We start from the raw sequence: 25548 nt of genomic DNA, 5'->3' as shown, positions 1-25548 counted from the left end.
ATAAATCTATCCGCTTTTTGTGTGAGTAAAAATTTACCACTACTAAAAGTCTAATAGAAATGTTGATGCATTCTCGCGTTGGTGTAATGAAGGGTAATTTCATAATAGCAAATTGGGTTTATCCGATTGTGTTACATTTTGTGCTTTATTGCACCAACATGTAACTCTTGTTCCATTTGCTGAGCGCTGCTTTTCTTTTCTAAGGAAGGGTAGAATAATACATCAAAATCAAGAAGAAGAATATGGAAAGGCAATAAGAATAAAATATTTGTATTTCCCAAAGCCTGAAAGCAGCAGCAACATCTCATTACAGAATCTGAGATGAAGAAGATGCATTCAAAATATTTCGCAATACGATAATCATACAGGCGGAGGTGGCAGGTCCAACAAGAGCCAGAAGCCGACGCAGTCGTCGGAGTCCAAGTCATCTTGAATAGCAAGGAAGTGTAAGCCTCCACAGGCCTTCTTGGCTGCTTCCCAAGCTTCAGCTTCACTTGTGGTCACCGGTGTCTTCTTGTATGTGGCATACACGTAGCGTGTTGAGATCCCAACGGACAGGACCACAGAAGCTCGACTCGTGTCAGCTTCAACCGAGCACACTTCTAACCCGTTCATCCATGCTGCAGCAATGCCATTTCAAGATTCAATGTAAAACTTTTGCACTGTACAGTTCCTATCACATTAAACTGAATTTTCTAGTTTTTAGTGAAAGAAATTATAGCACGAGTGAGATGAGGTCCCAAAATAGTAGGTTGATACATTTTATGAATGAACACTTCACTAAACAAAGTGGGCATGTCCATTCACAAAGAAGGGAACGTATGAGCAGAATCGCGTACAAGAACTGCACACACCTGCTAAAGGTTTAGCTCGAGAAGTTGCAACTGCAAGCCCAGGAATTAATGTTTCGTCACCAACTTCAATCCCGAGAAGATCCAAATCTAAGGTAGCACCAAAAGCAAATCTTGTCTCCAAGGACGACGCCTCTTCTTGGACAGCTGAGCAGATAATAGTAATCCAAGTCAGCAGTTTTCTAACAGTTGATCATAGCAAGTTGAATCTGCTTAGAATGTTCCAAGCATCTGATTTCGCATTTCTACATGGTAGCAATCAGTGCCAAGAAGTCCTCAAACTAAATAGGGGAATCGGGGGCTGGTCAAGACTCAGCAGGGGGTAGTAATTACAGAAATGCAACCTTGAGCTTAACAACTAAAAATGTACAGAGAGAATAAGAGAGATCTTTCGGAGCACTTGACTACGACTCTATTGGCAGACCAAATGTCTCGTGCCACTTAGACCTACACGAGTAAGTACCTGAAAAAGGTAACTGAACAAATGCCCATTTTTCTCCATATAAATTTTCTGGAAGTTCCATAGGGAAAGGATTATCGAGTGCAAGAAGTGGTTTTGATCCCTTCTGGAAACCAGGATGTCGAGTGTATACAGTTTCATAACGCTCTTCAAGCCACAGAACCAGAGACAAACACTGAAACAAGGAGAGTAAAAATTTAAAAATGAGGATTTTATCACTTTTTGAATGAATGCAAGCATATCGTAACTCTAAAACAGAAAGTTGTAGCTATATTAACACAAATCCAGATAACATCATAATATTAATGAACATGAGGAGTTGTTCATCCCAAAAAGCAAAAACTAAAAATGTTGCAAAGAGTGAAACTCCATATTCTTTTAACTCCAACTACTCTAACTATTTTGCACTATTATCTAGACAAAGCTCATAAACAGCTCATTACAGATTGTTTATTTCTAAAGTTGCTGCTCAAACACTAGCACAGACTTAGAAATCCTAGCTATGTTATCCTTGCTTAAGAGGACGTTTACTATTCAGGATCAACAATATGCATGATTGAGTATTTTTAATCTTCATCACAAGGATTTCTCCATCCTAACCCTTTCAACAGGATTTGAATCAAGCAAGATATCCCAAATTGTAGAAATAATCAAGGGCTTTATGAAATCCCAAGTTTGTAACCTATCTTAGTAAATACTAGATTAGTCATATACTAATTTTATATATCTAGGCTAATCCTCAATAGTAAGCGGTGTTGCTCACCCGTTTACTCGGAATAGGTTTTATACCAAGTTCACTGCAAGCTCTTGTGATAATTGTCTGCATCTGAGACCTGCAAAGCCACAATCATGAAACACACACAACCTTAACTTCCAGCAAATCATATATACTAAAAAAAAAAAACAATTATCACAATCTTAAATGAACTTTGAAAAAACAAGCACAACTGATAAGGAACAACTAAATGCTCACCTAAAAAACCTAATTTTCTCAGGCAAAGGCAAGCCCAATTCATCACAGATGGAAACGATAGCATTCTTAAGAGTCACACTGTTGATAACATTATTAGGAAAATATTTGGTATACTGCAGCGAAAGCGACACATCGCAAACCACAAGCTCCCAAGTCTTCTTCCCCCTAATATCAAGAATCGGCCTAGAGCAGAAATCCACCTCCCACTCCGTGATGCTCTCCGGATCCGTCTCCGGGTCGAGATAGCTCAGTTCCGAGGTGGGGTCGTCGTCTACTTCGTCTTCGTCGAAGCCGCCATTGATGGAATTCCCAGTTTCAGGTTGTAATGGCGTGGAAGAAACTGAGCTTCCGGAGACTGAGAAGCAAGTTGGGAAGTTGGGGTTTTTTTTCGTGAGATTTTTTATGTGGGGTGGGTGATTTTGCTTTTTGGAGAGAGGGATTTTAGTTTTGGTGGTGATGGGGTTTTTGATTCTTGTGGAATTGAAGCTTAGACTCGCCATTGATGATGGGAGTTTGATTGTGAGGGGATGGGATAAGAGAGGGAAAATGGTGGGGAGTTTTCAAGGGTTGTTAAATTAGTTATCCACCACAAGATTCTCTTGCAAATACCCTATAAAATTAGACTTTGGCTTTTCTTTGTATTCATTCAAGCTCATTTATGCATGAGTTAAAACTAATTTGCCTTTCTTCTTTGTATTCATTCAATCTCATTTATGCAGAGTTAAAACTAATTTCCCTTTCTCCTAAAGCTTTCATATTTCATAGTGTGGAACTTAGAATTGAAGATGGGATAAGATCATTTAGAACATTGAGTAGTATCATAGAAATAACTCAAACAATTTCATTCGCCTAATATCTATAATTATATATAGCAATACATGGGGGAGTTCAATGGAGACCATCAATGATGAAGCAAGAAAATACACCCAAAGATAAAACGTATAAAAATATAAGATGACACGAGAATTTAACGTTGTTCGATCATAAATGATCTACATCAATGGTGGTTACCCGGTTTTCCACTATATTTTGTGAGAAGTTTACAATTACAAGTGAAGAGCTAGAATCCATCCCATTTTCCATGTACAAGAGCCCTATTTATAGATGACTAATTGGACCTAACCCTAAAGCCCACAAAACAGAGAAATGAAGCCCAACTCGGTGGCAAAGCTGGCTCCCGGCAAGGCTGTCCTCGGCAGCGCTGCCCTCTGGCAGGGCTCCCGGCAAGGCTGTCCTCAACAGCACTGCCCTCTGGCGGGGCTCCCGGCAAGGTTGTCCTCGGTAGCACTGCCCTCTGGCAGGGCTCCCGGCAAGGCTGTCCTCGGCAACGCTGCCCTCTGGCAGAGCTGGCAGCGCTGCACTCTGGCAGAGCTGTCTGTGGTAGCGCTGCACTCTGGCCGAGCTGTCTCTGGTAGCTCTGTACTCTGGTAGGCTGTCTCTGGTTGACTCAACTAGAAACACCTCTAGTTTGACTTGCAATAGAACAAGGACATCCTAGCGATGGTAAGTTGACCCAGTGTCATCTCTCAAGGAAGATCTTAAAGGACAATTAATTATGTCACGTGAAAACAGTAAACTAAGATTATTAAACTAAAACATGGAAAGTAAATTAACGTGAATTAAACTTAACTAGGCAAAAAGGAATTATTAACTAATGCTTGTAATTTAAACTTAACTAAAAACTTAATCTTAAAATTGTCTAGGCGTGAAACTATTAAACCCTAGGCAAGAATTAAATGAACTTAAAGTAAAGAATTAACTAGGCAAATTAAATTTAAATAAATTTAATTAAAACTTCTAATCTAATCTAACTAGGCAGAAACTAAATTGCATAATTTAAAGAAAACGCAGGTAAAAGCAAATAAATAAACTTGATTAAAGAAATACTGTAAATCGTCTCGAGAAGTAATCTGTCACGTAATTACACAATTCTAAACGGGAACTAATCTAAAACATGAATTAAAAGAATTATACTAAACTAACTAAGAACAATAATCGAAACTAACACTAGAAAAGCAATAAACCTAAGCTTTAGCTAACTTGGCGGAAACTAAAGATTAGGGCAAAGGGAATTATCTAACTACACGCCTGGAGGCAGAAGGATTATTTTTACAATAAAAACTAAACCCTATTTATAGACCTCAAATTTCTCTAGATCACCATGGAAGTTGCCATGCAAAGTAGAACTCTAAAGGCAATAAAATCGTGTAAGATAAGGCAACTTCCAGCTGGACGCGCGGTTTGGAAAACACTCCTACTCTGGCCAAATTCGCAGCTCTGCATCGGCAAGGCAGAGCTAAAAAATCAGCTCTGAAGTAGCGCGCTCTGAGAAGTGCAGAGCTGAAAAGTCAGCTCTGCATAGTTGACTCTGTCATTCAGCGCTGCATAAGTTAGCTCCGTAAAATTCAGCTCTGGCGAGAATAACTCTGCTCTGAAAGGCGAACTCTGGTGCGTCAGCTCTGGCAAGTAGGGCAGAGCTGAAAAGTCAGCTCTGGCGAGTTGACTCTGATGAATAGTGCAGAGCTTAAAAGTCAGCTCTATAAAGTTGACTCTGCTCTTCCGGGTTTACTCTGGCGCGTATTTTAGCTCTGTCGAGTTAGCTCTGTTCTGGAGATTTCAGCTCTGCTAGGGAAGTTCAGCTCTGGAGATGTCGGCTCTGCTCTGGATGTTGGCTCTGCTCTGCTACAGAGCTATCTTCGCAGCTCTGCTCTGTCGAGCGTCTCTGCTCTGCTCTGCAGCGCGGGCCTTCAGCTCTGGCGCGGGCTTTCAGCTCTGGCGCGGGCTTTTAGCTCTGGCGTCCCGAGTATGCACAAAAACACGATTCTTAGCCTAAAATCTCCAAAATTTGCACTCTTCCATCTATAAAACCTAAATCTCCTGCAAAGCATAAAACAACACATAAAACGCACCAATTTCCAGAAGATTATCTTAAAATAAGCTCATGCAAACCCCAAAATTTAGAAAAATTAAGTATAAATCAGCGCTGCACTCTGGCAGGCGGTCTCTGCCAACCTGCACTCTGGCAGGGCTGTCTCTGCCAGCGCTGCACAGAGCTTCAGGTTCTCTAAGCTGCGCGGGAGCTTCAGGTATGTTAGCCTGCGCAGGCACCTCTTGACTGCGCAGGCTCTTCGTATTCATTTATTATCCCAAGTCTTTAGTTAAACCTGCGCTGGTTAGTTTATTTAATAATAATAATAACAATAATTAGGTAAAATGTCCATGTATTGCTAGGCACAGCGCTGATGGGTATTACAGTCCTCATCAATCAATATTTCAAAAAACGGAGACCAAATCCTGTGCGTCGATTTTGGACAATCCAACGGTGATCAATTTCTCTTATCAAGATTATAAAAATTCGGCTGTTTTACTTAATGAAGGTTAGGTTTGTAATTTATTTTTCAGCATATCCGTTTATTGCATTAATTAGATCTAATCAAATGTTTTATTTATGGAAGATTCATTTTGAAGATAATTTGTCACGTGAGAAACGCATACACAGAAGATTTCGATCGTTTCGTGCTTTTTGTTTCTCATCTTTAATTGTAGTTCATCACTGAAGACGATTTCACTGCTTCGAATCTATTCCATGGAAACTCAAGGTAAGTTTCCTGATGCCTTTCGTTCATCAGATTTTTAATGACGGCTATTAGATTTAATAGGTTGTTTGTTTTCTTGTTGTTTTTCGTTGATGATATATTTTGTCTCTGAATCATTGTCATTAAACGAACTCGAATAGATTATCAAGAATCCTATTACGTCGTCGATATTAATTGTTACAGAATGCTTATAAATTCCATGGAAATCCCAAGTAAGTTTCATTATCATCAATTGTGCAGCAGATTGTTACGAACTCGAATAGATTTTACAGCTTTGATTTCAGTCTTATTTTTGCGTCATTTATTTTTACCAGCTTGTTTAGAATGGTTAGATGACTGCCAATCCAACGTTGCCGAAAGGATTCTTGTTGTTTATGATTTCGTAAGCTTATAATCCAGTTTATATACTCTGGTGTTGTAAAGTTTACTCTGGTGAAGTTGCCAGAGCAGAGAGATTGCGCCGCTGCCTTCGCCAGAGGAATCGGTCTTCTGCCAGAGCAGAGGAATCGCTGCTGCCAGAGCAGAGAGATCGCGTTGCCAGAGCAGAGGAATCGCTGCTGGCAGAGAGCAGAGATCGCGCTGCTGCCAGAGTCAGAGCCGAGGTATATCAGAGTCAGAGTTGCCAAGGCAGAGTCAACACTTCAGAGACAAAGTCAAAGTTTCTTTTGCAGAGCTAACTGTTTTGCATAACGGTTTCTTTGATGGTTGTTTACAGCTCGTTATTTTCAAAGCTTGCTATATAATGAGCAATTGGGTGTCTAATGTAAAAACACCAGTCAACACTTGTAACACCTTGTAAAATTCTCAGTTCGCGAATCAATAATAGAAGCTCCCTTTCTTGGTCCCGTGGATGTAAGGTTTCAGCCCGAACCACGTAAATCTTTTGTGTTCATCGCAATTTCTTCGTCGATTTCCTTTACAATTCTAAATGTAAAATTTTGAAGTAGATCGAATTGTAAAGTACGAACGAACGTCGTTATTAGATGTTAAAACTTTAAATTGTATAGTAGATTCCTCAAACCTTCCTTTATGTTGATGTATATATCCGTAAGCTATGCACACACAAAACACAATTTAGAGTTGTCTATTTCTTTTTAGTTCGTTTGATGAACATAACTACGTTCATCCATTCTATTTTGAATAGTTCATCCTGTAGTAGCCCGCTCTTTTATTTATTTATTTATTTTTATTAAGATCAGTGATTGCAATAATTGTTATATTGCATCTTCAGTTATGGTAAATCCAGTGTTTAGTTATCAACTAATTCAGCTCAGAAATCTGAATTTGATGCCATTGCGTGATATGATCGCAATTGAATTATTGAAGCATTCAATAATTTATTATCCAGTTTAATAACTGACTTAGCGAAGTCAAGTTATTAATTTATATGCGATAGAAATATTATTTCTATTATTTACTTGGAAGTCGTGATATAATTCCGAATTTAAGAACGAGTTAAATTAGATATTTAATTCGTAGAGAGTTATAACGAAGTGTCGTTATTTAGTAGAACCCAATATTTGTTTTACAAATACTTGATTAATTAATCAAGGCAAGAGATTTTTATTAGTCACCTCAATTCTATTTACTTACAATCATCATTTTTCTTTCACACTCCCTACGCTCCTACACTATCAATAGAGTATACAAAATCAAGAAATAAAATATAGATAGTACACGCATAGCAGCCCCTTTTCTTTAACTCTGCTAAGGTCATACTCTTTTCCCTGCAAAAGTCACAATTTAATATTTGAAGCATGCTAAGATACAACTAGGATCAGACGCACCCTATGAGTACTCCACTTTTCAAAGTCTCACATGAAATTCCACTATTAGTAAAAAAAAAAATTATGGCAGCCACCAACCAATTTCATTTTTGTCAAAAGTTGCAGCAAAATTTCCACATTTGCTGTAAATAGTTTTCAAGTTTTGCGGCCTAATCTGCCTATAAATTGAGGGCTTCATAGTAGCCTGAAAATCACCAACTACGATTCCCCCTCCTTCCTTTATGCACCAAAAATCATAGAGTTTATTTCAGCTGCAATCTGGACCCCAAGAGGTAAGCTCAACTTAAACTTCTCCATTTTCTTCTTGAGTTCAGCCTGCAATGGTTAAGCAAAAATCCACAATTATGTTTCAGTTTATTCATTCCTGAATTCATTAGCACAGCAGCCAACCAAGCACAAAAAAACACAGGTGATTGCTAATCTCATTTTACTCTAGTTCATGCTACATGATTCACACCAACAAGTATGCTTATGTTTTAGAAAGTGAGAATAAAGAATTGAGATATATATGCATAATGGACTTAGCAAAGTCAAGTTTCAGTAATACAGATTTACCCATGTTATGTAGAATGTCGTATGCGTTTATGATTCCCACTGGACTCTAGAAATTAAATGCTAACACAGAAGCAACCCCACAATGCCATTAATCCCTTGCATATATAGTATATAGAACCAAGACTTCACGTAAATTTGAGAAGTGAACTTGAGTAGAAGGAAAAGGAAGTGGGACTAGATCGATGTACCGATGTACCTGTTCAGTCGAGCCGAGGGAATGACGGCGGCGATCCATCGCGCCGGAGAAGGGCCGCGACGACGGCGATTCCAGAAATGGGGCTAGGGCTCGACGGCGGCTCCGCCGCTGTTTTCCGGCCGAGGATGGAGCATGAGAGATGAGGGCGTGCGTCGTGGAGGTTGCAGAGGGCTGGGCTGGAGGTCAGGCGCGGCGGTCGGCAGCGGCGGTGTGGTATCGCCGGCGGTCGCTGCTGCAGCGTGTGTGTGTGTGCGTCGTGTTCTGTGTGTGTGTCAGCGTGCGTGGAGTGAGAGAGAGAGATCAGAGGGAGCTGGTGGCAGCGGCTGGTCGGCGCTGATCCTCCGGCGAGCTTCCGCCAACGGCGGATTTCTGAGGGAGACGAGGGCAGCGGCCGTGCGGTCGCCGGAAGAGAGGCTGTGCGGCGAATTTGGAGGAACCGTGAGAGAGTGTTTTGAGAGAGAATTAAGGAGAGGGAGGAGGACGAACGGCTACTCGCCGGATTTGCAGCGGCGATGGCTGGATCGAGCGAGAGAGAGAGATAATGTTGAGCAGCGTTTTGTGTCCTGAGAATTAAGAGAGAGAGTTGTTCTGCCTTATAAAAAAAAAAAAAAATGAGTTTCGATAATTGAGAGAGAGAAGAACCGATATTATTGAAGAAAAGTATTCTGCTTTAATTAAGAGAGAGAGAAAGAGTGTTATGCTTTAATAAAGATAGAGAGAGAGAGATAATGGAAAGTGTGTGTGCGTGAGGCGTGACTGATAGAGAAGAAAAGAAGGTGTTTGGGCTAGGTTTTAAGAGTTGGGCCGAATTTATTTAATGTTCTTGGGCTGGAATTTATTTAATTTTATTGGGCCTGTTTCAGATTTGTTTAGTTCAGCCCAGCTGTTAATTCGTCATTTGAGCCGATTAAATTGTCTATTGGACTAAGATTAATTCTTTCCAGTTCACATTAATTATTATTTGGACTCCTATTATTTAATAATAATGGGTCTCGAATTTATATTATTTGGGCTCCTACAATTTAATTGATTAAGTCCAATGAAATTTATTTAGTTAAGCCCAATGAGACTTATTAATTTAGGCCCCACTATTAATCCTAATTATATTTAATTAGTGATTTTTTTATAAGTAAGTTAGACTAATTCAAGATGAGTAGATTATTAAGATTAACTATCTGATTTCATAAAACGAGCTTTAATCCTATAGTTGGATTATTATTAGAAATTTCTCGGTTTATTATCTCAGAATAATAATTAACGGAATAAGAGTCATGCATAGTTATTTTATGCATTCGCATTTATTTGAGAATTTCCCTCGAATTAAAATCTTGTTTATTTTCTCGTATTAAAGGTCAAGCACAAGAGTTTAAGGCTTAGTCGTGAGTCTCGACTACCAGGTGGGCATTTCTTACGCGTAAAATAAAAATGCTATTTAAGAACTATGCAACTTTCATGCTTTAAAATGCAAAAATTAGATTTTTAAATGAGTTATGCTTTATTATGCTTAAATGAGTTAAACTTTATTATCTACGCTTGTCACGCTTTAATAATTTACACTATGCTATTTACGCTTAATTACAGCTTAAATTTTTATAATTTATTATTTATGCTTTGTTATGCTTTTAAGAGATTTACGCTTAAGTGAGTTACGCTTTGTTACGCGCCTACGTGGTTCACGCTTTGTTACACTTTAATGCTTTACGCTTATTATTTAACGCCTATGTGAGTTACGCTTTAATGCTTTATGCTTATTATCTAATGCTTATTTGATGCTAACAAGATCGATTCCTGAGCGGATAGCTATCTTGCCAGGATATATATATATTTATATATGCAACGCGACCGTGAGTCAATGAGAGGGTTGGCCGGTCAAACGTCCGTTGAGGGAGGCCTCCCTCAACGGTACGATGCTAGCGTCTGTTGGGGGAGGCCTCCCTCAACAGTACGATGCTGTGTCCGCTGAGGGAGGCCTCCCTCACGGCGCGATGCCTGTGCTCGTTGAGGAAGGCCTTCCTCACGACACGATGCTTCTTAATAGGACTTTCGATGATGAAGAATGCACTCACGCTATTTATAGATTTGGAAATATTTAGAAAGCAAAAGATTTGAAAGAAGACTCACGTCTCTTATATGATGTTGTGGTTTTAAAAAAATTGTTAAGTTTATATTTTAGTTTTGGCAACTACCACTAAGTACTATTGTACTTAGCCCTGCATATGTTTATGAATGTGCAGGTTGAGCTGTGATGGATGATGAAGTGTTGCTGAGTGGAGCTTTTGTCAATTTGAAATTAGGCTCAGAAAAGATATATGTCTGCATACATGTATCTCAGTTATGTCTTCCGCTGCAAACACTGATTATGTTTTAGTCAAGTCTATAACTATGTGAATTACTCTTCAAAGAAATATCTAATGCTTACTCGGGTTCATCGAGTATCCTTTTTAATTATATGCGTCAATCCTTCAATGTCTTAAATTTTATTTCAAGAATTAATACTAGATATCAATGTCTATAATCAAGTTATGAATGAGTCAAATGTGCCCTTTCTAACCCCGCTTCTTAAATCCCTTCCCTAGTCACGATTTCCCGAATTAGCTATCCTTAGTTAAGGCCGGTCGTGACACATCCTCTATATAATTTTTTTATCTAGTTCATAGTTCATCCTCTATATAAATTTTTTATTTGTTTTTCATATTTTATGATTCCTTAATGTTCATAATTTTTTTATCTGTTTTGCATCTTGAGTTCAGAAATTTTAATGTTACACAAAGCGATGAGACGCAGTGTTTCTGTATAATTAAGTTATGTGTATGCATCATTGTCGTTTATCACGTTCAAATGGTCAAAGTCTCAGTTCGGCATCTCCATCACAATGTAGGTTGAACGAGTTGTATACAAAAAACTAATTCAAATTGCTTGTTTTTTTTACAAAGATGAGAATCTATAGTTTTTTTCTCTGGTTCGACATTTTCTGTAGTTCATCATATATATAAATTTTTATTTGTTGTGCATATTATATAATTCCATAATGTCCAAAAATCCCGCTTCTCGGCTCAAGGCTATGATAAATCGACGTGTGAGTAACATATTAATTATATGCAAAATTTAAGCTCACGGAAGCAAAACAATATAATTATCTGGTATTGGTGTTATTGGAATAGTCGTAAGGATGTTAGTGAAATAGTGATATATTAATTCAGAAATTATAATGTTACACAATACGATGCGACACAATTTTTTTCTGTAGAATAGGTTATGTGTATGCATCAAGTTCGTTGCTAATGTTCACATGATCAAATTTTAAGTTCGTCATGTCCAACACAGTGTAGATTGAACGGGTTTTATACAAAAAAACTAATACAAATTACTTGTTTCTTTACAAAATTGATAATATGTATTTTTTCTTGAACAATGAAATTGTTAATAGTTCATCTTCTATATAAATTTTATCTGTTTTGTATATTATATGATTCCTTAATGTTCAAAAATACGCTCCTCGGATCAAGTCTATTATGAATCAATGTCTGATTCACATATTAATATACATGTCAAATTTAAGAAAATAATAGCAAAATAATATAATTAATAATAAAGTAATTGCATATTAATATAGTAGTTTGCCTTAAAGATATAACACGCCCTTCTGAACAGGCGTACTCTGAACTACGGGCTCAACCTCAGGTTCGTTTGATAACGTTGGTTGAACATCTTCTACAGATGACGAACATAAAACTTGAAGAATACAATATAAACATATATCACAATTCTACAATAGTGAACGGATGAAATGGACACGAAACTAACAAGTACTTCCTCCTCAACAAACAGCACGTTAGGGGATGCAATCGTAGCATCATCCTTCATCATGGAATCTAGGATGAACTTTTCGAGTTCACTTCCCTTGTCCGGTGACAATTTCAACTCCGGCACGCTGTGCAAAATTATAAAATTGATTGCTCAATATGGTGAAATAGTCAATATATATATATATATATATATATATATATATATATATATATATAGAGTTGGGCTAAAATAAAAACAGATCTTTTTGTATAAAATAGGAACACATATCATCCATTGATTCTCATAGATCTAACCGTCAGATTTGCTGCCTCAATTCTGTGTAAATATACACGCTACAATTGAAAGAGGATAGCCATGTAATTTTAGTTTTTTCTAATCAATTACTTGGATACGTTTCTTAACTAAGAAACTTAATTTGATACATTTTTTTAATTATCCTATTATTTCCATATCCAAAGCAGATCTTCTCTCACTAAATCCCTAAACTAAGGCTGTATCATGTTTTAATCTTTTAAGAAATTTTCTACGCACTGAAACTTTAATCTATTTGATCTCGTAGTTGCTTGAAGATTCTTATGGAGTCGCTTGGTACATGTTATTGTCAAAAAAGTATTTTTGTGTTGCTCAAGACGTCGTACAGTTTGTGTTGATACAGAACAAATCAAAAATTAAATTATATGAATTACGTTTTGATATAACACGAATTGAAAATTAAATTGCATGCATTACGTGTTGATACAGCACGAATCAAAAAATATTTTAATTCGTTTCAGGAATTGCTAAAATAATTCATGCAATCAATTGTGTGATTCATTACCCGTGTGAATATCATAGCCATATTAGTTTTGAATTACGTTTTGATACAACATGAATTGAATTTGTATGTGACAAATCATGTATGTCGATTATTGATCACGAAAGTATCTTCTTGAATTTAAGTAATATGTTTCATGAATTTAAGTAATATGTTTCATGAATTTTAAAGAGATAAGATATGAATCGCGGTTGCAAGTCATTTTTAATGATAAACATATTGTATTCACAATATTTGTGAGCGTGAATTCTGGGGATGAAATCAATCTTTAATTAATTGTTAATTCAAATTCATCGGATATGGAAAATCAATCTTTCCAACTTAATGGACGTGAATTCTGGGGATAAAAATCTGTACATGGAAGGTCAAAATTGTGGTATTACTATATTATCCTTAATTAAAAATACGCATGAATTACCAGTACACATGAAACGAATTAATCTAAAATGCAAGATTTAAATCTCAGCCGTTAACTTGGTATAGATCTAGGGTGAGAAATTGTTCCTATTTTAAACACTTAAGGGTGTTTTCACCCTAGCCCAACCCTATATATATATATATATAGGGGGTCGCATTCAATGGAGACCATTTCTTATATAGAGAATGAAGACCAAATCAAGGCCATTCATCTCAATCCAATCAATGATCCAGATTATTTCCTTATTTGATTTTTCATGTAATTAAATAATGGTTAATTACATTTATTTAATCCAAAAAGGGCAAAAACGTCCACTCAAATCCACGAATTATGGCATCTGGTTGAACAAATCCCGAAAATTACTCTCTTCCAATTATGGGACCTGATCCGTCAATGAACATAATAGGTGAACATTAGTATGTTCATTTGTTTTCCGACGAACATATTGATGAATATTAGTATGTTCATTTGTTTTTCTACGAACATATCGATGAACAGTAATATGTTCATTTGTTTTTCTACGAACATATCATCCAGCATTAGTATGTTCATTCATTTTTCTACGAACGTATCAACGAACATTGGTACGTTCATTAATATTTTCTACGAACATTAGGTTCAAACTCCTTAATCAACCAAATTTTCCCATTATTTTTGCAGAAATCAACCAACAGAATTTATACAAAGGTTCTACCTTTTAACACCCAACTGGACTTTACAACCAACAGAATTTACGAATTTTGTAGCACAGAACCAACAAAATGGTAAAATAGAAAATGGAACTGGTGCGAGAAGGCGGCGACAACTGGAGGGCGGTGGTCATGGCACCTGCGGTGGTCGCCGGAGATCCCGGAGATCGAAAGAAAATGGTGCAGATTTAGGGATCTACGGTGCGGTGGCAGTGGATCCACCTGCGATGACGACCATTACCAAGGCAGGAAGGGATGGCGATTTTGAGGAGAGAGGGATGGACGTGGGGGAGCGGCGCTGCTGGTCTGGCGCGGCTTGGGGAGATTGGGGAGGCGGCGGAGCAGCAGCAGGAGAGATGGAGGCGATTAGGAACCAGATTTGGTCTTCATTCTCTATATAGGGGTGTGGTCTTCATTGAACTCTCCTATATATATATATATATATATATATATATATATATATATATATATATATATATATTGCAGAACAAACTAGCAACCTCTTTTTGTTGAACATTGCAGATATTCGTCATCTCAGTAATATCATTTTCCTGCATCACACACATTTTAAGGTTCTTTGTATATAATCATACAGTTAATATATTCTTTGCAAAAATGTAAAAAATGAGGTTTAATTACATAGTTGAGGTAAGAGGCTACAAGATCAAGACCATCCTCTGGCAGCTTACATAAGTCAGCATCAGTAGTAATGTTGTCCTAAAAAATCAATAACCACAAATCTTACAATCGTTAAGATCTGGAACGATGAACATGCCAACATAATGAATGGACCACCATGGAATGCATTAGTAGTAACATAACAATTACAAAATGTTGAACAAACTAATACATTTAATCAAAATTTACTGGATTATATCTTTTATTTTATATTGCTTTATGTTGAACAGTATCAATCAACCAATGAATTAATGAACTAGCAAACAAATGAACTATGTGTGTCACTAGTAACATAACAATTAAACATGTTGAAATGTAATAACGAACATGCGTACAAATATTCATATAGTCCAGGTAGGTTGTCGTACTTGGAAAACTGGTTAATTTTTTTCATGACTTATTTTGAATTGAGTTTGTTGGGAACCTTGTGGAATATCCTAATCCTTGTTTTGATGGTACCAAAATCCATATGTCTTAATTGTAATAGACTAGAACGGTTTTGAACTCAAGTGTTAGAGTTCGTTTCTAGTTTAGCTTGCGGTTCTGAAGACTGAAGACTGAAGTTACCAACTAAAGTATCAGTTGAAGAATCAGTTCGGAACTGATTACTTAATGCGTGCCGCGTGGACTCAGCGGACTGATACTAAAGTCAAGTATCAGTTAAACATTCTTCCTCGGACTGAACTTCCAACGTTCAAAGGAAGCCACGTACTCATAAAAGTACAGCCGCATTAAATGCAGAGATCTCAGGATCTTCCTCTCTCTGCAGAGGTCATTCCTATTTGGTGGCTACTTTATCAGAGACGTCACATCTCCTGCTCTTCAAGATAGCCGTTCCCACCAAACAAGGAACCTCGAAGATTGAAGCCTTAGCCCAAATTCAAAATGCTCTGCAACGGAAGAAATCTTGAAGACGTTCTCCGCCAACGGATCTATTCAAGACCTCTCCTATAAATAATGTTCGAGGATCACTTCAATCTTCACCGATTCAACGACATAAGCTGAAACTCTGCCAAAATAGTTTCTCAGCCAAAAGCTTAACCTCCCCAAAGCTTGAATCGAAGAAGAGAATTCCAAAGCCAAAATCAGTCACTGCTGATTACACACATTCTCTTAAACCTTAGGCAAACCTCTGTTTACCCAGAAGCCAAGGTCAAACTTGCTCCAAAGAACTTGTTCTTTGAAGTACAGTTGGCAAGTGTTCAAACCTCCTTTCGAAAGAAAGAGCCGAGTGTTTGAGTGATTCGGAGTTCAGGAAGGTACTCTGACTCTGAGATATCTTAGCACGGGTTGTGCTAAGAGTGAGAAATCCGACACGAGTGAAGTGTGGGTACTGAAGAAGTGGTTTCTTCAGTGGTACGGTTGTGTACACTCGGCAAGCACACGGTTCGGTTTGCAGTGGACTAGTTAAGCACTTGCGGAGTGGATTGTTGGTCTGATCAACCGACTGTGGATGTAGGAAGTGTTTTTCGAACCACGTAAAAGTCTCTGTGTTATTTACAACTTTCAGTTTTACATTCTTACTTGTGTTGTTTCAATTGATAAACTGAATACTGAATAACTGCAAAGAGAAACCTAAGACTAACAACATGCTCAACCGAGGCTATTACGAAACAAAGTTATTTCCGTTGCGCATGATATCAGTCTGACTGATCTATCATCTGATAGTTAGGAAAAGTGTTATCATCTCTGTTTTAGCAAACTCGACTGAAGCCCTTACGTGCATCAGTTAAGTTCCAGTAACTTAACTGGTAACTCCTTACTGAAGAGTTTTTAGTATCAGTCGTCAACCCTGTTTGGTCAAAACTCTTTTCAGTTAACAGGCGTCATAGTTTGCGTGTAAAGTTTCATTTTGATCTCTATCTTGAGATCCCTCTGTTTTAGAGGATAAAAATAGCCCATAGGTGTATTCCCCCCCCATACACCTATTCGAGACCCTCCGGACCTAACAGAGTTTAATATCATCAATCTGTTTCAATAATGTCTATCAAAACACACAATAGACTATAAAAACATCTCACAACTTCTCACCGAATCTATAACTATAAAAAAAGACCTTAAGTTCAGTATAAACAAACAAAAACCTGCAGAACCATGTTCACGAAAGCATATCAACCATTCTTTTAAGAATATCAAATTAAAGAAATACTTATCTTTAACTTTTACTAATATGGTAAGAAACACAAACATCAGTTCATCTACGTTCATATAATGAATTTTTTTTGGAATTCAGATCGTCAGTTCACAAAAAAATTATACTAAAATCCAGAATGAAGGATATTCCAGTATTACATGGAACAGGGAGATTTACTAGTTAAGTAGTGTAAATTTTTTTATTCAGTGCATCAATTCATAAAAATTATACTACAAAACCAAAAAGAAAGATCTTCATGTATTGAACGAAATGAGATTTACCATATAAGAAGAGTGCTCGTCTCCAGCAGATATCACAAGAGGTGTAATCCAATTCATTGTCCGTTGTGGATTTCGACAATCGAGATATTGTTTCTTGGAAAAAAACCCTTTGCAGCGGCGTTTTGCGAAGACGGCAATGAAAAAAACAAACCAATATTTCACCGATTCAACAGGTGATGAAAACCTATAATTTTGCTCCATTCAATCGAAATATACCAGATCCCATAATGGGAAGAGAGGATTTTACAGGATTTTATCTACAGATTGAATCGGGGATGAAGATATTTGATGAAACCTAAAATATTGCTCCATTCTTTAGGATTAGATCACACCAGAACATAAATTGAGTAATTGACGGGAATTGATCAACATACCAAATTCGTCGAATTCCAGATTACATAATTGTCCTTCTGCGATTTAAAAAATGTAAGTAAATAATATTTAATTACATTAAAAATCAATTCAAGAAATTATATGGACCATTGATTGAGATTAGATGAATGGACAAGATGTGGTCTTTATTCTTCATCTAAGGAAGTGGTTGTCATGGAATGCAACCCTAGCAATACATATTTAAAGATAACATAATAACACAAAAACTAAGGGTACAACCGTACAATTGGGTGAACCGTACAATCGGATTGACCCGCACCCATAATAGTATTATTTATACGGTTCGAGTTAGGATGCGGGTTCGGATCAAGGTGTGGATGTAACTCGATTGTATGATACATCCAATTGTACCCAAGACCACCTCCCATAATAATTCACAATCTGGCATTTTCTACATTTCTTATTCTTATTTATCTTAAATCTTTGTTCCCACGTTAAAATTTTACGAAACTTCATCAATTGAGAATATAAATAAAAGGTCACTCATCATTCTCATATTGATTTTTTTTTATTAAACTTCATCAATTAAAATATAAATAAAAGATACACTTATATGAATTTGAAATAAATAAGTCTTTCAATTTAATACGATCAAATAAAATATTTTAAAACTAATAATAAAGTTTAAATTTTAGTTGAGACTAAAAAAAAATATTCTAGCACCTTACTTCGTTCTTATTTATCTTAGAGCATCATTCCTATATTGAATTATAATATTCAACTTTATTATAATATCTTTTTGCCACATCAAAGATTGCGGGATATATAATAGTTTTAATAAACTATTGAGTTAGTGTACGTATATACTTAGAAATAATTATCTATATATTGATTATATATTGGAGACACCAAATTAAAGTCCACAACAATTCACAATTATTTATCTTAACTTATCATTCTTATATTGGATTTTTATTAAATTTTGCAATTAAGAACCTAACTTGTGACACCCCGATTTTCCATTAGAATAATATTAGATTATTTTCTAAAATATTTGAGGAATTTGAAGAAATTTTGGATTCATTTGAGCCTAAATTGAATTAGATTTGAGAATAACATGTCGTTACTCACTTCTCATTATATTTTAAAAAAAATCATTGATATTTCCTTAAGCATTTTCGTAACATGAACTCAACTGCATTATATTACAAGACTTGAATCTATATTTACCTAATAGCTATTCTAAAAAGATAAATTATATATATATATATACGAGTATATAATATATAGCGCATACATATACATATATATCTTAAGCGAATTAAGTAGAATTTTATATATATTATATAACACAATACGTATATATAGCTATACTAAATAGCTTTTAGTTAATAAATATCTACATATATATAAATAGTATGGTACAAATATCAATGCAAACCTTATTAATTTAAGCCATGCACGCGTCTGCATGGTAGTAAATTAGTAAGCCAACCTAGAAGTAGGATATTGATATTCAGCAAACCTACTAGATATCAACTCAGCAAAACTATATATTGCGGCTATATATACGTGATAAGTTGATCAAATAAAATCATACTACATATGTAAATTACATACTTTCTTTAAGGAGTAAGTTATAAGTTGAGCACGTGATAATCATTTATATTACAAGCTCCACTGTATTTTTAAGATGGGTTATATTTTTCAAAGTATACTTGAGTTATTAAGCTCTAATATTATTAGATAAAATGTGGTATGTCCATGGAATGTTTTCATGTTCTCCCACTGTTTAATGCTCTTATGTTAACAATTGTGGCTTTTAATGGGTCTAACACACCTATTAAAAGTTGTGCGCATTGTCTTAAGGTAGTGGATTGATCCCCACGAGCCTTATAGATGAAAGGAGGATTTTGCGTTCGCCCTTAATCCGACTAGATGGTGTAGTTGACGTGGGTTCGTCCCGGGGTCCTATTTAGTTAATAAATGAATGAATGAATGATTACTTCCCAGGGGTCGCCCAGGGACTACGAATGAAATGATAAGGGTAACAGTGGTGCTACGGTATGGCGCGCGCAAATGAATGAAAATATTTTGTGATTATAGAAGTTAAATGTTTATTTTTAAAACCTTCTATAATTCACGTATGTGCATGGACTATCATATGGAAATGATCATTTCAAAAATGCACGACCCATTGGGTACACTAGTACTCAGCCCACAAATCTTTTCAATCTTTTCAGGTTAGTAAGACGGTGGAGATGGAAGCAGATGTGGCGGATTGGCTGCAATATTTTAAAATAGCTATTAAAAAGTATGTTATATATTTTGAGTATGTAAAATGCTAGTCAAAAATCATATATATATATATATATATATATATATATATATATATATATATATATATATATATATATATATAGGGGAAGGCTAAAATAAGAACGCTTCTTAAAATATAAATTAGGAACCATTTTCAGCCCTTAGATCATCAAGATCTACGGTTGATTCATCACCTTGTTGGATAAATTCATGGTCCTGAGTAGAGATGGCAGTGGATCCTGGACCCGGTCCAGATCCGTGGATCCAGATCCGATTTTACGGATCTGGATCTCAATTTTTTGGATCCACGGATCTGGATCCGGATCTGGATCTCACTTTCTAAAACGGATCTGGATCTGGATCTTGAAATTTGAGATCCGGATCCGGCCCAGATCTGACCCATGGATCCGATTTTATTTAAAATATATTATTTATTTTTTATATTTATTTTATTAATAGTATTAGATATATTAAAAAATTAAAATAATAGAAAAATTAGAATAACTTTAAAAATTGAAACCCTACTTTCCAACTCTAATTCTCCACTCTCGGTTCTTCTCCCAATCTCCCTCACTCCGCCGCCTCAGCTACTCTCCCTCACTCCCTCGCCCGCCCGCCGCCCGCCGCCTCACCAATTCGCCCCCCAGCCGCCGGCGAAGGTGGGGACAGTAGCAGGCAGTTGCAGCAGACACGACACACGCCCATCCTCCTCCAGTTCGCCCGCCGCGGCGCCGCCCCTCTTTCCCTTCTCGGACCACTCCAGCTCCAGCTCGCCAGCCACCTTCTCGGAGCTCTCGAAGCACTCCACTTCGGCCGACACTTTCAGACCTTCTCCAGTTCGCCGGTGCGACTCTGCGTGCTGCGGCTGCTGCCCATCTCCATCTCCGACGCACTACTCTTTGCGACCCTGTTCCTCATTGGATTTGGAGGCTTGGCATTATATGCTGTAAGTGACAGCAGCTTTGCTGAAGCTCTTTGGCTTTGTTGGACATTTGTGGCAGATTCAGGAAATCATGTCGCCGCCATGGAGAATTTTTGATGGAGAATTTTTCGAAAATTAGATGTTAATTGAATCATAGCTTGATGATGTAATTGAATAATCTATTCATCATCTATAATTCATGAAGTTTTGATGGAGAATTTTTCGAAAATTAGATGTTAATTTTGTGATTTTTTTTTAATTTAAAAATAGTAGATCCATGGATCTGGACCCGTGGATCCGCGGATCTGGCGGATCTGGATCTGGATCCAAAATTTTTAGATCCGCGGATCTGGATCCGGATCTGGATCTGATATATGAAAACGGATCTGGATCTGGTATTGACCAGACCCGGTCCAGATCCGGCCCGTTGCCATCCCTAGTCCTGAGTTCGAATCCCAAAGGTAGCAAAAAATTATTTTTCGCAATTCATGCCTTTATACAGTTTATTCATGCGTGTTATACATAAAATTCATGCATTTTTGTTGGTTCGTAATTCTTAAAATAAGGGTGGTTTATTGAATAACCGCCCCCTATATAGGGGGATGCTAAAATAAGAACGCTTCTTAAAATATAAATTAGGAACCATTTTCAGCCCTTAGATCATCAATATCATATATATATATGATATTATTATTTATTTATTCATTATTTATCGTTCGATGGAGAGTGCATATAGTCAGCCCCTCTTGGATGCTTGACCAAAGCCCTCATAAACATGTTGGTGCTATGACAACCTCATGAGTGAGTTGGTCGGTCAACTCCTTTTGGCGATCTAGACTCGGTTACCCCATCATCTACTGCTTTATTAAATTACTATTAAATGTCTGACTGTTTAACCGCACGTATTTGTAGTCTGGTTCTGAACCACCAGCGTGCTGAGCCAAACTTGCCGACTTGAATATAAAAGCTATTATTATTATTATTATTATTATTATTATTATTATTATTATTATTATTATTATTATTATTATTATTATTATTATTATTATTATTATTATTATTATTATTATTATTATTATTATTATTATTATTATTATTATCCTTTCGTTCCCGCTTCTTAAATCCAACCCCTAGTCATGTCCCGGCATTCGTGCCTTCCTTCGAAAATTGGGGCGTGACATAAATACAAGAATATTTAGATATATTGAAAATAAATAGGTTCTTTAATTATATTTGACCGAATAGCATATTTTGAAATAAATAGTAACATTTAAATTAAAATTGAGGCAATAAATAAATATTTTAACATTGTACTCCATTATCTGTTGATCTTGAACCCCGATTCTCACGTCAAATTATAACATTCAACTTTGTTAATTTAATATTTGATCAAATTAAAGAAATTTATTTATAGTTTTAATAAATATATGTCTATTATAATATTATAGTACTCCATTTTCATAGGATTTTAGGATAGCAGTTTAATTAAACTACTGAGGTGGCATATATTCTTAAAAAATAATTATCTATCTAATAATTCTATATAGCAAAATATTGTTGTTGATGTGTGTAGAAATACGGACAGAGTAACAACGTAAATGTGGGAACCGAGGCAAGAGTTAGACTCTTTTTCCGTAAGACAAAATTGTCCCGCACAGTACACACGGTTCGATGGCAAATGTCCCCAAGATACAACGGTTTGAATGAGTACGAGACCTTGTACTAGGAACTCGAACTTCCGGCGAACTACAGAATACTCGGGACTTGAGTATGAACTAGAAGACAGAATGAACGAATTAATTATCTGAATTAATTGTTGGTGTGTTTAATCTCATTCTGCAGGGCTGTATTTATAGGAGTAGGAAGGGTGCGATGAAGAGGTGTCTGCAGAGGGGTGTCTGTTCGAACCAAGCAGTGGTCCGAACCATCACACTGGTTCGGTCAAGGGGTGCGAGCCAACCACCCCACCTCCTGATCCATCCGCTGCCACGTCAGCAACCCCATCCACCCTGATTCCTTATCCGCCACGCGGTGCCACGTCACCGAGCCACATGGTCCACGTCACACGAGCCACCGTTTCAGTTGTCAAAACTAAAGGCTCCTCAAAGCTCATCGCGACGACGTCGCGAACGAGCTAAGTGCAAAGTGCGCCTACAAAGCGCCCATTGCGACAAGTGCGACGTGCACGTGCTCGGCCTCGGCCTCGGACTCGGGAATTTGAGTTTTAGCCTTAAAAGACTAAGTCAAAAACCCATTTGGGTGCACCATAAGGTCCACCATAGAGGAGCACACTTGATTGTTCCTTTATGGTGGAGAGCACTTTATAAATAGCTTTACACTTCCTTAATTTTCCAATGTGGGATGACACTCCACATTTCCATTTTCAATGGCTATCTTTTGGCATTTAATTACTCATTCAATTCTTAAAAGATTTGAACAAGTAAATATACCAAATTAATCTACTCAAAATGTAGATTCCAAATATGCCATTTAATTCCATTAATTACAAAGTAATTATGGACTAATTAAAGCCATTTGTTCCAACAATCCCCCACATGAATGATGATTAATGCAAATGCAAAAAACTAAGTCCCGACGATCCATTATTGCATTAGGATAGGTAGTTGTTAGCTTTGAACCTTCCTTAGTGTAATGCCATCGGATTTACTCGTTGCTCGGTGAACATGATGTCTTGAACCGGTCAACTTTTGTGTAAATCTAGTCAACAACATACACACAATAATAGATCTAATATCTTTCGTTCTCACGTTGTGTCCATTTCGGCCTTGGACCATTTCTTGGATTCACAAGTGTTATTGATAATTTGAAGCGGCCCCACTTCTTCACTTGTATAGGTGATCTCCTATAAAGAGTATCCTGTCATACTCCACCTAATAAGGCTATAGGAATCATTAAAAGCTTTTGACGGCTTACCCTTTACCACAAGCTGCAGGCTTTGCACTTGAGCAGCTATGAGAATGGATTTCGAAAGTTTCAAGTGCTCAACTTGAACTTCCATAATTTAGTTGTCTCATTGAACCATGTTCTTGGGATCTCCAGTCATCATGGTTGAGTTACCACTATGAAAGTTCTTAACGTGTGGATTTTAATCCCATTCCCCTTACTGCGTTATACAATTGATCACGATTAATACCTTTAGTAAACGGATCCACAATATTGTTTTTTGACTTTACATAGTCAATGCACATTATTCCTGTAGTGATCAATTGTCTAACGGTATTATGTCTTCGACGAATATGTCGTGACTTACCGTTATACAAACTATTCTTTACCCTCCCTATAGCAGCCATGCTGTCACAATGTATCATAACCGGAGGCAAAGGTTTTTCCCAACAGGGAATATCTTCTAAGAAGTTTCTTAACCATTCGGCTTCTTCACCGGCTTTGTCTAAAGCAATAAATTCCGATTCCATAGTAGATCGGGCTATACATGTTTGCTTAGAAGATTTCCATGATATTGCTCCTCCACCAATGGTAAATACGAACCCACTTGTGGATTTAGAGTCTTTAGTGTCGGATATCCAATTGGCATCACAATATCCTTCCAAAACTGCGGGATATCTCGAATAGTGTATACTATGAGAGATTGTGTGCTTTAAGTATCTCAACACTCTTGTCAATGCGGTCCAATGATCCTTCCCGGGATTACTTGTAAACCGACTTAATTTACTAATCGAATATGCTATATCTGGCCTTGTACAATTTGACAAGTACATTAGGCTTCCAATAACTCTAACATATTCTGATTGTGATACGGGTTCTCCTCGATTCTTGGCTAAGTGTATACTTAGGTCAACGGGCGTTTTAGCCGGAGGCAGATCAAAAGCTTTGAATTTCTTAAGTACATTCTCAACATAGTGAGATTGTGATAAGACTATTCCCTCGGGTGTTCTTAGAATTTTAATTCCTAGAATCACGTCAGCTAATCCCATATCTTTCATGTCAAAGTTTCTCTTTAACATCTCCTTGGTTTCTATGATTATTTTATTGTTACTGCCCATAATTAGCATATCATCAACGTAGAGACAAACAATGACAAAATTGTCGGATGTTCCTTTAATGTATACACATTTATCACATTCATTGATTTTGAATCCGTTTGCCATCATTGCTTGGTCAAATTTCTCATGCCATTGTTTGGGAGCTTGTTTGAGTCCATATAAAGACTTTACAAGTTTACAAACTTTCTTTTCTTGGCCAGGAATCACGAACCCTTCGGGTTGTTCCATATATATCTCATCTTCTAAATCTCCATTTAGAAATGTTGTTTTTGCATCCATTTGGTGAATCTCAAGATTATATAATGCGGCTATAGCAAGTAGCATTCTAATGGATGTAATTCTAGTGACTGGAGAGTATGTATCAAAGTAATCATACCCTTCCTTTTGTTTGTAGCCTTTAACTACCAAACGTGCTTTATACTTATCAATAGATCCATCGGCTTTATATTTCTTCTTAAGAATCCACTTGCAACCCAAAGGTTTATTTCCCGGAGGAAGATCAACAATAAGCCAAGTGTGATTGGATAAGATTGACTCGATTTCACTATTGATAGCTTCACGCCATAGATCGGCATCAGGACCAGACAATGCTTCCTTGATTGTCTTTGGTTCGTCTTCTAAAGTATAAACTACGAAATCCGGACCAAAGGTTTTCGCAGTTTTTGTTCGCTTTCCGCGTCTTGGTTGCGGTGTTAGTTCACGTGTTGGTCCGT

General features: G+C 36.9%; 1 protein-coding gene and 2 long non-coding RNA genes across 3 annotated transcripts; 1 reads left to right on the top strand and 2 right to left on the bottom strand.

Moving 5' to 3' along the window:
- Positions 1 to 243: 243 nt before the first annotated feature.
- Positions 244 to 2906, bottom strand: LOC131006969 (protein TAB2 homolog, chloroplastic-like). Its single transcript, XM_057934109.1, has 5 exons — positions 2285 to 2906; positions 2075 to 2144; positions 1315 to 1486; positions 855 to 998; positions 244 to 620 (listed from the first exon to the last, which is right to left on the bottom strand). The coding sequence occupies exons 1-5, from the start codon at positions 2782 to 2784 to the stop codon at positions 361 to 363; spliced, it is 1146 nt and encodes a 381-aa protein (XP_057790092.1). The 5' UTR covers positions 2785 to 2906; the 3' UTR covers positions 244 to 360.
- Positions 2907 to 7399: 4493 nt separating this feature from the next.
- Positions 7400 to 8569, bottom strand: LOC131006966 (uncharacterized). The gene is made up of 2 exons (XR_009095840.1): positions 8419 to 8569; positions 7400 to 7982 (listed from the first exon to the last, which is right to left on the bottom strand). It is a non-coding gene; the product is annotated as an uncharacterized LOC131006966 (long non-coding RNA).
- Positions 7908 to 10863, top strand: LOC131006967 (uncharacterized). Its single transcript, XR_009095841.1, has 4 exons — positions 7908 to 7939; positions 8021 to 8076; positions 9770 to 9815; positions 10653 to 10863. It is a non-coding gene; the product is annotated as an uncharacterized LOC131006967 (long non-coding RNA).
- The last annotated feature ends 14685 nt before the right edge of the window (positions 10864 to 25548 follow it).

This window comes from Salvia miltiorrhiza, chromosome 1, assembly GCF_028751815.1.
Source record: "Salvia miltiorrhiza cultivar Shanhuang (shh) chromosome 1, IMPLAD_Smil_shh, whole genome shotgun sequence".
NCBI lineage: Eukaryota > Viridiplantae > Streptophyta > Magnoliopsida > Lamiales > Lamiaceae > Salvia > Salvia miltiorrhiza.
Note: the sequence above shows the minus strand (reverse complement) of the source record. Positions and strands in the feature narration are given on the sequence as shown.

Coding starts and splice junctions, on each gene's coding strand:
- LOC131006969 (XM_057934109.1), bottom strand. CDS start 2,784: ATGGCGAGTCTAAGCTTCAATTCCACAAGAATCAAAAACCCCATCACC. Junction 1,487..2,074: donor AACCTATTCCGAGTAAACGG/GTGAGCAACACC, acceptor TCCTTGTTTCAG/TGTTTGTCTCTGGTTCTGTG. Junction 999..1,314: donor TGTTCAGTTACCTTTTTCAG/GTACTTACTCGT, acceptor TTATCTGCTCAG/CTGTCCAAGAAGAGGCGTCG.